The sequence below is a fragment of the Pleurodeles waltl genome, chromosome 12 (assembly GCF_031143425.1).
Source record: "Pleurodeles waltl isolate 20211129_DDA chromosome 12, aPleWal1.hap1.20221129, whole genome shotgun sequence".
Taxonomy (NCBI): Eukaryota; Metazoa; Chordata; class Amphibia; order Caudata; family Salamandridae; genus Pleurodeles; species Pleurodeles waltl.
Genome location: NC_090451.1, coordinates 665,669,324 through 665,684,098, shown reverse-complemented (window position 1 = coordinate 665,684,098; position 14,775 = coordinate 665,669,324). Strand labels below are relative to the sequence as shown.

The 14,775-nt window shown below is 45.3% G+C and overlaps 1 protein-coding gene across 2 annotated transcripts in view; it reads right to left on the bottom strand.

The window, feature by feature from the left end:
- The window catches only part of VPS72 (vacuolar protein sorting 72 homolog), a 40,833-nt gene that overhangs the window by 12,590 nt on the left and 13,468 nt on the right, over nt 1–14,775 (bottom strand). For both annotated transcript variants that reach the window (XM_069218484.1, XM_069218483.1), the window contains exon 4: nt 11,553–11,729. In XM_069218484.1, coding sequence (XP_069074585.1) covers nt 11,553–11,729 — 177 coding nt within the window. The remainder of the gene's footprint in view (nt 1–11,552; nt 11,730–14,775) is intronic.

Below are 14,775 nucleotides of genomic sequence, written 5' to 3'. Positions count from 1 at the left end.
CCTCAGCCCATGCTGAGGACTCCAGGTCATTTCCAAGCAGACAGTCCACTGGGATATTTGAGGAGACCACCACCTGTTTCAGGCCATTGACCCCTCCCCATTCTAAAGTAACCATTGCCATGGGATGTACTTTTCTCTGATTGTCAGCGTTGGTGACTGTGTAAGTTTTTCCAGTCAGGTATTGGCCAGGGGAAACCAGTTTCTCTGTCACCATGGTGACACTGGCACCTGTATCCCTCAGGCCCTCTATTCTAGTCCCATTAATTAAGAGTTGCTGTCTGTATTTTTGCATGTTAGGCGGCCAGACAGCTAGTGTGGCTAAATCCACCCCACCCTCAGAAACTAGAGTAGCTTCAGTGTGGACCCTGATTTGCTCTGGGCACACTGTTGATCCCACTTGGAGACTAGCCATACCAGTGTTACCTGGATGGGAGTTTGGAGTGGAACCTTTCTTGGGACAGGCCTTGTCTCCAGTTTGGTGTCCATGCTGTTTACAGCTATGACACCAGGCCTTTTTGGGATCAAAGTTTTTACCCTTGTACCCATTGTTTTGTGAAGAGGCTCTGGGCCCACCCTCCTGTGCAGGTTTTTGGGGGCCTGTAGAAGACTCTTGACTATTTTTAGTTTTGGTTGTCTCATCACCCTTCCCCTGGGGAGTCTTTGTGACCCCTTTCTTTTGGTCACCCCCTGTTGAAGTCTTGGACACCCTTGTCTTGACCCAATGGTCCGCCTTCTTTCCCAATTCTTGGGGAGAAATTGGTCCTAGGTCTACCAGATGCTGATGCAGTTTATCATTGAAACAATTACTTAACAGGTGTTCTTTCACAAATAAATTGTACAGCCCATCGTAATTACTTACACCACTGCCTTGAATCCAACCATCTAGTGTTTTCACTGAGTAGTCTACAAAGTCAACCCAGGTCTGGCTCGAGGATTTTTGAGCCCCCCTGAATCTAATCCTATACTCCTCAGTGGAGAATCCAAAGCCCTCAATCAGGGTACCCTTCATGAGGTCATAAGATTCTGCATCTTGTCCAGAGAGTGTGAGGAGTCTATCCCTACACTTTCCTGTGAACATTTCCCAAAGGAGAGCACCCCAGTGAGATCTGTTCACTTTTCTGGTTACACAAGCCCTCTCAAAAGCTGTGAACCATTTGGTGATGTCATCACCATCTTCATATTTAGTTACAATCCCTTTAGGGATTTTCAACATGTCAGGAGAATCTCTGACCCTATTTATGTTGCTGCCACCATTGATGGGTCCTAGGCCCATCTCTTGTCTTTCCCTCTCTATGGCTAGGATCTGTCTTTCCAAAGCCAATCTTTTGGCCATCCTGGCTAACTGGATGTCCTCTTCACTGGGGCTATCCTCAGTGATTTCAGAGGTGTTGGTCTCTCCTGTGAGGGAACCAGCATCTCTGACTATTATTTTTGGAGTCAGGGTTTGAGGGACCCTGTTCTCCCTAGATAGGACTGGTAGGGGGGAATTGTCCTCCAAGTCACTATCCTCTTCCTCTGAGTTGCCACCCTCAGAGGGGTTGGCCTTTTCAAACTCTGCCAAAAGCTCCTGGAGCTGTATTTTGGTAGGTTTGGGGCCCATTGTTATTTTCTTTATTTTACAGAATGACCTTAGCTCCCTCATCTTAAGATGGAGGTAAGGTGTGGTGTCGAGTTCCACCACAGTCACATCTGTGCTAGACATTTTGCTTCTAAAAGTTGGAATACTTTTTAAGAATCTACAACTGGTTCTAGAATCTAATTCAAACTTTTACAAACTTTTAAACTCTAAAAGAAATGCTAAACAGGATCTAACACAAGGCCCTAGCAGGTCTTTTAAGAATTTAGAAAACTTTTCAAATTGCAAAAATCAATTTCTAATGACAATTTTGGAATTTGTCGTGTGATCAGGTATTGGCTGAGTAGTCCAGCAAATGCAAAGTCTTGTACCCCACCGCTGATCCACCAATGTAGGAAGTTGGCTCTGTATGTGCTATTTCAAAGTAAGGAATAGCATGCACAGAGTCCAAGGGTTCCCCTTAGAGGTAAAATAGTGGTAAAAATAGATAATACTAATGCTCTATTTTGTGGTAGTGTGGTCGAGCAGTAGGCTTATCCAAGGAGTAGTGTTAAGCATTTGTTGTACATACACATAGACAATAAATGAGGTACACACACTCAGAGACAAATCCAGCCAATAGGTTTTTGTATAGAAAAATATCTTTTCTTAGTTTATTTTAAGAACCACAGGTTCAAATTCTACATGTAATGTCTCATTCGTAAGGTATTGCAGGTAAGTACTTTAGGAACTTCAAATCATAAAAATTGCATGTATACTTTACAAGTTATTGACAAATAGCTGTTTTAAAAGTGGACACTTAGTGCAATTTTCACAGTTCCTGGGGGAGGTAAGTTTTTGTTAGTTTTACCAGGTAAGTAAGACACTTACAGGGTTCAGTTCTTGGTCCAAGGTAGCCCACCGTTGGGGGTTCAGAGCAACCCCAAAGTCACCACACCAGCAGCTCAGGGCCGGTCAGGTGCAGAGTTCAAAGTGGTGCCCAAAACACATAGGCTAGAATGGAGAGAAGGGGGTGCCCCGGTTCCGGTCTGCTTGCAGGTAAGTACCCGCGTCTTCGGAGGGCAGACCAGGGGGGGTTTTGTAGGGCACCGGGGGGGACACAAGTCCACACAGAAATTTCACCCTCAGCAGCGCGGGGGCGGCCGGGTGCAGTGTAGGAACAGGCGTCGGGTTCGCAATGTTAGTCTATGAGAGATCTCGGGATCTCTTCAGCGCTGCAGGCAGGCAAGGGGGGGATTCCTCGGGGAAACCTCCACTTGGGCAAGGGAGAGGGACTCCTGGGGGTCACTTCTCCAGTGAAAGTCCGGTCCTTCAGGTCCTGGGGGCTGCGGGTGCAGGGTCTCTCCCAGGCGTCGGGACTTTAGGTTCAAAGAGTCGCGGTCAGGGGAAGCCTCGGGATTCCCTCTGCAGGCGGCGCTGTGGGGGCTCAGGGGGGACAGGTTTTGGTACTCACAGTATCAGAGTAGTCCTGGGGTCCCTCCTGAGGCGTCGGATCTCCACCAGCCGAGTCGGGGTCGCCGGGTGCAGTGTTGCAAGTCTCACGCTTCTTGCGGGGAGCTTGCAGGGTTCTTTAAAGCTGCTGGAAACAAAGTTGCAGCTTTTCTTGGAGCAGGTCCGCTGTCCTCGGGAGTTTCTTGTCTTTTCGAAGCAGGGGCAGTCCTCAGAGGATGTCGAGGTCGCTGGTCCCTTTGGAAGGCGTCGCTGGAGCAGGATCTTTGGAAGGCAGGAGACAGGCCGGTGAGTTTCTGGAGCCAAGGCAGTTGTCGTCTTCTGGTCTTCCTCTGCAGGGGTTTTCAGCTAGGCAGTCCTTCTTCTTGTAGTTGCAGGAATCTAATTTTCTAGGGTTCAGGGTAGCCCTTAAATACTAAATTTAAGGGCGTGTTTAGGTCTGGGGGGTTAGTAGCCAATGGCTACTAGCCCTGAGGGTGGGTACACCCTCTTTGTGCCTCCTCCCAAGGGGAGGGGGTCACAATCCTAACCCTATTGGGGGAATCCTCCATCTGCAAGATGGAGGATTTCTAAAAGTTAGAGTCACCTCAGCTCAGGACACCTTAGGGGCTGTCCTGACTGGCCAGTGACTCCTCCTTGTTATTCTCATTATTTTCTCCGGCCTTGCCGCCAAAAGTGGGGCCTGGCCGGAGGGGGCGGGCAACTCCACTAGCTGGAGTGTCCTGCTGGGTTGGCACAAAGGAGGTGAGCCTTTGAGGCTCACCGCCAGGTGTGACAATTCCTGCCTGGGGGAGGTGTTAGCATCTCCACCCAGTGCAGGCTTTGTTACTGGCCTCAGAGTGACAAAGGCACTCTCCCCATGGGGCCAGCAACATGTCTCGGTTTGTGGCAGGCTGCTAAAACTAGTCAGCCTACACAGATAGTCGGTTAAGTTTCAGGGGGCACCTCTAAGGTGCCCTCTGTGGTGTATTTTACAATAAAATGTACACTGGCATCAGTGTGCATTTATTGTGCTGAGAAGTTTGATACCAAACTTCCCAGTTTTCAGTGTAGCCATTATGGTGCTGTGGAGTTCGTGTTTGACAGACTCCCAGACCATATACTCTTATGGCTACCCTGCACTTACAATGTCTAAGGTTTTGTTTAGACACTGTAGGGGTACCATGCTCATGCACTGGTACCCTCACCTATGGTATAGTGCACCCTGCCTTAGGGCTGTAAGGCCTGCTAGAGGGGTGTCTTACCTATACTGCATAGGCAGTGAGAGGCTGGCATGGCACCCTGAGGGGAGTGCCATGTCGACTTACTCGTTTTGTTCTCACGAGCACACACAAGCTGGCAAGCAGTGTGTCTGTGCTGAGTGAGAGGTCTCCAGGGTGGCATAAGACATGCTGCAGCCCTTAGAGACCTTCCTTGGCATCAGGGCCCTTGGTACTAGAAGTACCAGTTACAAGGGACTTATCTGGATGCCAGGGTCTGCCAATTGTGGATACAAAAGTACAGGTTAGGGAAAGAACACTGGTGCTGGGGCCTGGTTAGCAGGCCTCAGCACACTTTCAATTGTAAACATAGCATCAGCAAAGGCAAAAAGTCAGGGGGCAACCATGCCAAGGAGGCATTTCCTTACACTTACCCTTCTAAGAGATGTGATGGCTATTAGGAAGGCTACTTTCCAGGTTAAGTATTGCATTTCACAAGAGTGCATGGGTTCAAATGGTGGACCCATGAGTCGTGTTAATACAATATTGAGGTTCCACGAGGGAACTGGTGGTGTCCTTGGGGGTATGATTCTCCTTAGACCCTCCATAAATGCTTTGATGACTGGGATTCTAAAGAGTGATGTTGAATGTGTAATCTGCAGATAGGCAGATATTGCTGTGAGATGTATTTTGATAGAAGAAAAGGCTAGGTTTGATTATTTTAAGTGTAATAAATAGCTTACGATGTTTTTTGCAGAAGCGTGTAGTGGTTGGATTTGATTATGATAGCAATAATAAACAAATCTTTTCCATTTGTTTGCGTAACAATGTCTTGTAGTAGGTTTTCTAGCTTGCTTAATGACCTCCATACATTCTTGTGTAAGGTCTAAATGTCCAAACTCTAAGACTTCAGGAGCCAGATTGCTAAATTGAGCGATGCTGGATTCGGGTGTCTGATCTGTTGCTTGTGTTGAGTTAACAGATCTGGTCTGTTTGGTAGTTTGATATGAGGTACTACTGACAGGTCTAGTAGTGTTGTGTACCATGGTTGGCGAGCCCAGGTTGGTGCTATCAGTATTAGTTTGAGTCTGTTTTGACTCAATTTGTTTACAAGATAATCCATAACGCATTGCCCTTGGACTGAGGGTGTGGATACCTGGACTCGAAGTTTTGGCATTTTGCATTTTCTTTTGTTGCGAATAGGTCTATTTCTGGTATTCCCCAATGTAGAAAGTAAGTTTGTAGTATCTGGGGATGAATTTCCCATTCTTGTGTTTGTTGGTGATCTCGACTGAGATTGTCGGCTAACTGGTTTTGAATCCCTGGGATGTACTGTGCTATCAGGCGAATGTGATTGTGAATCGCCCAATGCCAAATCTTTTGTGCTAAGAGACACAGTTGTGATGAGTGTGTCCCTCCCTGTTTGTTTAGGTAATACATTGTTGTCATGTTGTCTGTTTTGACAAGAATGTGTTTGTGGGCTATTAGCGGTTGAAATGCTTTCAATGCTAGAAACACTGCTAAGAGCTCTAGATGATTTACATGCAGTTGCCTTTGTTGAACGTCCCATTGTCCCTGTATACTGTGCTGGTTGAGGTGTGCTCCCCACCCTATCATGGAAGCATCTGTTGTGATCACATATTGAGGCACTGGGTCTTGGAATGGCCGCCCTTGGTTTAAATTTATAGGATTCCATTGTGTTGCTAGACATTGTTGTAAGGGACGCATGTGTAGTCTTGCGTTTGGGACAATGGCTATGCATGAAGACATCATGCCTAGGAGTTTCATTACAAACCTCACTTGATAGTGTTGGTTTGGGTGCATGTTTAGTATTACATTTTGGAAGGCTTGTACCCTTTGTGGACTTGAAGTGGCAATCCCTTTTTGTGTGTTGATTGTTGCTCCTAAGTACTTTTGTATTTGACACAGTTGTAGATGTAATTTTTGTTAGTTTATAGAGAACCCTAGTTTGTGAAGGGTTTGTATGACATATTTTGTGTGTAGAAGACCCTGTTGCTGAGTGTTGGTTTTTATTAACCAATCGTCTAAGTAAGGAAATACGTGCATGTGCTGCCTCCTGATGTGAGCAGCTACTACTGCAAGGCATTTTGTGAATACTCCTGGGGCTGTTGTTATGCCGAACGGTAACACTTTGAATTGGTAATGCACGCCTTGGATTACAAACCTCAAGTATTTCCTGTGGGAAGGATGTATGGGTATGTGGAAATAAGCATCCTTGAGATCTAATGTTGACATGTAGTCCTGTTGTTTGAGCAAGGGAATCACGTCTTGAAGGGTCACCATGTGAAAGTGATCTGATTTGATGTAAAGATTTAGTGTTCTGAGGTCTAATATGGGTCTCAGTGTTTACTCCCTGTATTTCCTAATTCCAAAAAAGGCCAAAACACCTGTTCCTTTTGATGGTTGGGTACTAGTTCTATTGCTTCTTTTTGTAACAATGCTTGGACTTCTAGTTGTAACAGATCTAAGTGTTGTTTGGACATGTTGTGTGCTCTTCGAGGCGCATCTGGTGGCAAATGTAGGAATTCTATGCAATAACCATGTTGGATAATGGCTAGGACCCACGCGTCCGTAGTTATGTGTTTCCAGTTGTGGTAATAATCTGTGAGTCTCCCCCCACTGGTGTTGTGTGGTGGGGGTTTGTGACGTTGAAGTCACTGTTTAGTTTGTGGAGTTTTTGGGCTCTGGAATTTCCCTCTTGTTTTAGGGAACTGTCCACCCCTATATTGTCCTCGAAAACCTCCTCTCTGATATTGGCCCTGATATGTGGGTCTGACTTGTGAGGTGGAAGGCTCTGTGGTCTGGGCCCGAAACCCCCCTCTAAAGTGTGGCTTCCTAAAAGGGCCTCTGCTCTGTGGGGAGTAGAGCGCGCCCATGGCTTTGGCTGTGTCAGTGTCTTTCTTCAGTTTGTCTATCGCTGTATCCACCTCCGGCCCAAATAGTTGTTGTTCGTTGAATGGCATATTTAGCACTGCTTGCTGAATTTCGGGCTTAAATCCGGAGGTTCGTAGCCATGCGTGTCTCCGCATGGTTACCGCCGTGTTTACTGTTCTGGCCGCCGTGTCTGCTGACTCCATGGCCGACCTTATTTGGTTGTTGGAGATACTTTGGCCCTCCTCGACAACCTGTTGGGCACATTTCTGGAACTCTTTGGGAAAGTGTTGAATGAGATGTTGCATTTCATCCCAATGTGCCCTGTCGTATCTTGCTAGAAGAGCCTGAGAATTGGCAATTCGCCATTGATTGGCTGCCTGTGCTGCCACCCTTTTGCCTGCTGCATCGAATTTACGACTTTGTCGGGCGGTGGTGCGTCTCCATAAGTTTGTGAGTTCGCCCTTTTTTGGGCTGCTCCTACTGCCACTGAATCTGGAGTTAACTGTTGTGTGATGTACACAGGGTCAGTAGGGGGAGGTTTATATTTCTTCTCCACCCTAGGCGTGATGGTTCAGCCTTTGACTGGGTCTTGAAACACCTGTTTAGTGTGTTTTAACATGCCTGGTAGCATTGGCAAGCTTTGGTATTGGCTGTGCGTAGATGACAGGGTGTTGAACAAGAAGTCATCTTCTATGGGCTCTGCATGCAATGCTACATTATGAAATGTAGCTGCCATGGAAACCACTTGCATGTAAGCAGTACTGTCTTCAGGTGGTGAAGGTCTTGCCCGGTAGCATTCGGGACTATTGTCAGAGACCAGTGCGTCATACAAATCCCATGCATCCGGGTCATCTTGACTCATCCCTGTGTGCGTTGGTGACTGCATCATTGGGGATGTTGCTACCGGGGACAGATGTGGCGAATGTATTGGTGATTGTTGTGGCGAAAATTGTGGTGGAGTTTTCTCTTTTGCCACTTTTGCCTTTGGCTGCCTTTCCCCATCTTGAAATGCGAGCTTCCGCTTCATTTTGACTGGAAGAAGAGTTCTGATTTTCCCCGTGTCCTTTTGGATATGGAGCCTTCTTTTAATGTGGTCAGGCTCTCCCATGCCCAGCTCTTGTTCAAATCTGTGGCCTTGTAAGTGTGTGGAAAGGCCTTGTTCCTCTGTATAGGAGCTTTGTTTCGGCTCCGAGGAAGAATGTTTCGGTACCAAAATTTTTTCGACAGTCTTTTTCGGCTCCGAGGAAACCTTTTTGACTTTCGGTGTGCCGAACTCTCAGTGCAGAGTCAGTTCGGAGCCGGTATCTCGACCGGAGTCGGATGTCTTTGGCTGCTGGGAGGCCTTTTTCGGTGCCGATGTTTGGTCACCGTATTTTCGGGTAAAGCCATGGCCTGTTGGTGGTGGCTTCCCCTGGGCCTTCATGATTTTCGAGTGAGTTTTTGCCGGGGCTGGTTTACTCACAGTTTGCTGTGTCTTCGGCTGCTCACTCTCAGACTCGTCCGAGTCTCTAATGGCGAATGTCTCCTCTTCTTCGACATCGGTGTGTCCGGCCGGTGTCAACACCATCCGGAGTCTTCGAGCTCTACGATCCCGCAGTGTCTTCTTGGATCGAAATGCCCGACAGGCCTCGCAAGTATCCTCGTTGTGTTCGGGGGACAAACACAGATTACAGACCAAGTGTTGGTCTGTATAAGGATACTTTGCGTGGCAGTTGGGGCAGAAGCGGAAGGGGGTCCAGTCCATGAGCCTTGAAGATGGACGCGGTCGGGCTGACCAGGCCCCACCGAGGCGTGGAAACCCCGAAGGGCTGCCGGAAGTTTTGTTTCTTCGGTGTCGATGTGCTAGCACTAACCCGGTACCGAGCGCAAACAATACCGTCGAATTTTCCGATGAATAACTATCTTTTCCGAACCGAAACACGGAGCGTAGAGGAACACGTCCGAACCTGACGGCGGAAAGAAAACAATCTAAAATGGAGTCAACGCCCATGTGCAATGGAGCCGAAAGGGAGGAGTCCCTCGGTCTCATGACTCGAAAAGACTTCTTCTAAGAAAAACAACTGGTAACACTCCGAGCACGTGTAACGTAAAGTAGTTTTTAAATGGAGTGCTCACATAGGCTTGGGAGAATCACCCCTGCACCCCATTATGCAAGATTTCCTGCAATCCTCAAAGCCCATTCAATATTTTGTCTGCAAGCTCTTGTCAGGCAGCCATGCACTAAATTATTCCAGTATGGAAGTAGCCCAGAACTGGACCAAGACCAAGGTTACACTTAAGGCCAGCTGGAGAAAGATTTTGAACATTAAACCAACACTAAACTTTGGTTAGTTCTGGCTTGCTGCCACTGCCCAAAGCGAGATAAATATTGGCAACCCTTGTACTTCATCTGACTGTCCAGGAGACTATGAACACAAGAGTACAATAGGCATTTGCGTAGGGAAGGGCATCTACTAGGAATACACCCTGGACAGTAGATCATCTTGTTGCTGTGACTGAACGGAATAAGGGGGCTGAACTGCCCTTCAAGAAACGTGCAAAAGGTCCAGTTGATTTAGAATCTACATGTAGGTCTCAACAGAGCAAGACTCCTGCAGCACCACTGTTGGTTGGTATAATCACTGCAAGATAAACCATGATCAGAGCTCATGCAGCATTAGATGCTTCCAGGTCACCAACTGCAGTGGTTTCTCACGTGCATGACCTGCCCTAGAGAACATAGAATGTTTCTTATTCACTCAAGAAGTGACGTTTGGGCTTCGTTAGCTGCAGGCAGTGACTGGGAATGTTATCCAGCTGAACAATCTCGTTAGACTTTTATAGCTCAAGATTTATCAGCTGTGATCCACCTGTTTAGAGTTAACTAGGCCTGTGGGCTACATTTAGGATGATGGCCTGCTGCTCATCCTTTCTCAATTTCAAACTTCATGAGAGACTATGTTTCATTAATTTGTCACCCATGTACTGTGCCCTGCTGGACAATTATCAATGGAACAGAGACTCTGGAAACTGCTGCTAGATCCTAAACTACAACTATGACTTGGTAGGTGCAGGGGAATTCTCATTTGGGTGCCGGTAAATGGGGATTTTTGTAAAATTATTTGCCTGAAACCCAGTTGCAGGGCTGCAGAGCTTTTCGGATGACCTGCTATGGATTGATAGCTAGAGATACTAGGGAAACCAGATCATATACAAACTTCGTAACTTTCAGCCTGTCAACTATGCCTCACTGACAGGCATTTTATAAACACTAATGTAAAATTCCTCAGACCAGCCACCACCCACTAGTCATGTGCCACAGACATACATTGTCCCAAGCACCTTCAACAGTTTAGCCATAAGTTATCATTGGCTACTGGGCCAAGTGAGGTCAATGTAATGCTTAACTGCTATAATAACTTAGACCAGAGGTTCTCAATTTTTTTAGAAACACAAATCATTTTTAGAACAACAAACTTTCAACCATCTACCTTTAATAGACATGAGGCGGGACAATTTTTTTATTTATCTAAAGCATTATGTGGTAGCACACTGTCATTTACAGACACCACCTTCTCCATTGAAATGGCCACTAAATTTGCACAGACATACAGTTTTACTGATAAATCTCTACAGCACACAAATGATAATGTGCGGAAATGGGATTTCTGTGAACATTTATCATTTGAGCACCACCAATTAAGTGTCATGATTTGTTTTGATCCTATTAAAATCTCAGTTTCCAGCACACTTCAGAATTACAAAACAAAAGTGCTTCATTTTTGGTTTCCTACTTGTTGGATGCATACATGTACAGGTATTTACATGTTTTGTGTATTACATAAATGCAACATCCTACATTGTCACATAATTCACTTTTAAAACTCATCTCAATTTTCACTCAGAACAAGAAAAGTAAACACCAATCCCCCATGTAAAAGAATAAAGCAGTCTGACATTTGACCTCCTTCTTTGAATCACCGGCAAATGTGACAAGGTAAACACAGAACTGAAATATATCTTTATTTATTGCTCTGACTTTCCAGACCCACCAAAATCAGGCTTTGTCCCACAGTTTGGAAAACACTAGCTTAAGAGTCCAATATTGGCCCCAGGAAGATCCTTAACCGTCTGTTTGTTCTCTGTATTGAATAATGATCAATTTTATACACCTTTTAATAATGTCCTGTTCGTCTCAAGAACAAAAGAGCACTGACTACGTATTAAATTAATTATGTGTAAATTATGGTGGCATGCCTTATTGGACTTTGTATCTCCTTCAAATTTCCTACCACCACCTATACTTGGTTTCCCAGCCCCCAGAAAGGTAAATGCCCCAGTGGATCTTTATAACATGCTTGTGTACTAGTGGTAAACAACTTTATCAACATATGCTATTGCCCTGGACCACTAACAGTCCAAGACAAGGCCTCACATTCTTAATTTCAACTTACCTAAAGAGCGGATGTTCAGCTCTTCTGTGATTTTGGCTTCTTCAAGAAGTTCCTCTTGCGTCAGTGGTCGATCAGTATGAGGCCCCTTCTTGCGCTTTGATTGCACCTGACGCTCCTGTACTCGCAGGAAGGTCTGGCGAGTGTGTTCGGTTGTGGTCTGCCGAAGATACTTGCGACCTTGGAAGATGGCAGAATAATGTTAAACAATGAACTCATAATGCATACAGCTTTATCACTAGTCACAGGCCAGTCTCCAAAAATAATATTCTTACAGATTGGAGTTAAGGAAAAATCAACTTTCCAACACATAACCAGTTAAAATCACACACATACTCAGAGGTAGCTTCTGTTTGTAGCGAGTCTGATTAAACATGTTTAATGATTTTGTTGCATTTATAGCCCTTCTGACAATTCATTAAGTACCTGTTGTGGTATTTACCATTTTTTGAGATTGGAATCAGTGAAGTCTAAGAAACAGAGAAAAAGCATTGATGAGGGCCTAAGTCAGTGGCTTCCAAACTTTTCCACAACACGGCTTCCTTGACCTACTGGCCATTGGCTGCGCCCCCCATTATGTTAATCTTTTTTTTGGCGTGTGGGGCAATATAAGACCGGCCTCTGAAGTACTTCCATTTTTCTATATATTATGTGATTCTGGAAAAATCATGTAATCTCCCTGTGCCCACAAAAATGAATGTGTCCTTGTTTAATGTAACTGGTGCTCATGTCAAACACTCCAATTCCTTTGGGTTGAGTTTGCGTTACATAAAACATGTGGTGTGCAATGCTCCCAACTGCTGAAGCAGCATATGAAGTTGCTCCCAAGCGACAAGGAACCAGCTGAGAGAAAAAAGGCAATTGGAATTAAGTTAAGATGCTGCAAGTCACAAAGCTCCTCTGTGTGTGCCAAAATGTGTTGAGGAAACAAACATGCAGTTACACACAGGGGATATAAGTCACCAATGATGCTGAGAGTGCAGCAGTGTGATTAGACCTAGTTAAATAAAAGCACCAGTTACCTGTTTACTTGCTGCTGCTCAAAGTTTTATATACAACGGTAATTACAACAAAGACCCTTTTTGCAACAGATTGCATGTGATGCGCACAATTTGTCTGCTTTTTTATATTTTTCATAAAAAATGTTTCAAACATGGTTTGAAGTTGCAACGTGTTTCAGTCTTAAGCTAATAAAATAGTTGCAATTCAGGTTTGCCGTATTTCCAATGCTCAAATCATACTGTAGAGCCCTTGTTGGTCACCTCGCAAATGTTTTTAAAATTGGGATGGGAGACATTTGTATTACATATATTTAAACATAACCTATATGTTCTAATGCACATGTACTGTAAGTGGAAATTCCAGTCAGTGCTTTGTAATGGATGGGAAATTCAGTAAACCCTTCAGTGAGAAAATAGGACAAATTAAAAGCTTTTAAACTTCTGAGCCTCTGCGGTCCATAGAAGGGCATTAGGAATGTTTCTTTTCTGCATTACGTTGCAGCAATGCCTTTGTCATTTTCTCTTTTCACCACAACATTTCATTGGTTTTGTATTCACCTCTAGATTGATTACCATTAAAACATTTTGGCTGCACCACACACGTGTCAAACTAAATGTGAAACCAGTCAGTGATTTCTGAACAATATAGGAGACATTTTATCGCTAGCAGACAATTACTTTAAATTATGACTTTATTCTAAGCTTTGGCTTGAAACATCTGAAGCAGAAAGTGGGAATTCTTGAATGAACATTGGCATACATAATCTTATTAATTTTGTCTCAGTACTGTGGTGAGAGTCGTGTAGTGGTTCCCAAGCTGTATGTTTGGTGCACGGCGCCCCTGCCTAGTTGACGGTGCACTGGGGTGACGTGGCGCACAGATTGGGAACCACTGCCCTAAGTCAAACACTGGTGGAAGACTACAGAAATCTCAATACAAATAAGAAAAAATATTGAACATTTCACCTGATGAGTACTGAATGAGCATTAGCAAAGCCAAAAAGGTCTGCCAAACTCCTCACAGGGTGGCCGCCACTGTAGTGGTGACCTCCCCGCCAGTCCCATTATGACTTTCCTACTAGGCTAGACTGACGGGCGGAAACCTTGGTTTCCGCAGGTCTGCCCAGCAGGAAAGTGGCAGCTGCACTGTCGCCGGCTCAAGCAATACTGCCGCCCGCAGGGTGCACCAGCACCCTTGTAATGTGCACTGTCTGCACAGCAGACAGTGAGCATTGTGAGGGTGCTGGGCAGGGGGACCCCTGCATGGGCATGGGCAGTGCAGGGGCCCCTCTGAGGTTCTCTGCACCTGTTCTCCGCCAGCCTTTTCATGGCGGACAGCGAGGTTTGTAATCAGCAGGGCATCGCCACCCTGGCTGATTGCAATCTGCACCCACGGTCAGCCCGTTGGGATAACCAATCCTGGCAGAGACGGTCGGACCGCCAGGGTGATAAATGTGGCAGTCGGACCGCCACAGCAGTGGCCGTCCAGACCGCCATTGCGAGTCTGACGGTCTAGTGACCGTAAGACTCGTAATTAGGCCCTAAGGCTTCACTCCTCATTAGTACCACTTTGACACCCAAATGCAAAAATAAGCAACACAAAGGTGAGCAGTCAACGTTTGCAAGGGCCCTTCCACTTTGCACTAGCACATACTGTGGAATGTTTATAAAATGTTGATACACCGAGCTAGAACCAACATTTCTTTTGTTTAAATCTGCAGATTATGTAGCTAATACAGCAAATCTGTAACTATGCAGAAGATGTTGCATCTACAATATTGAAGAAATTCTGGGGCTCCAACCAAAGTACAGTTAAGCAAACAAAGAAGAGCACTTTTTCGGAGTAAAATTCCACTTTCGTTGAGCAGTTTTTTCTGTAAGTGCTAAAGTGGGGTGAAAAATATGTGACTCCGCCTCTCACTTTGAACCGTTTTCCACCTTTACAACTGGCTGCCCCATAGCTTACTATGTCAATGAAGTGCTAATTTTGATTCAAATTCATTCTCAGGGTCAAATGTTATACGCAAATCAAAAATGCCTTTTCAATTTAACTACGCAGGGCAGACAGATAGATAGTCCCTAGCCAGGTTAGACAACTGACTGTGTTTGCCCAATAACTCAGAAGATATCAAAGCAAAGCCGACAAGCTTAACTATGAAAGAAGCATCAACGAGGTACATAATCATATATATATATATATATATATATATATATATATACATACA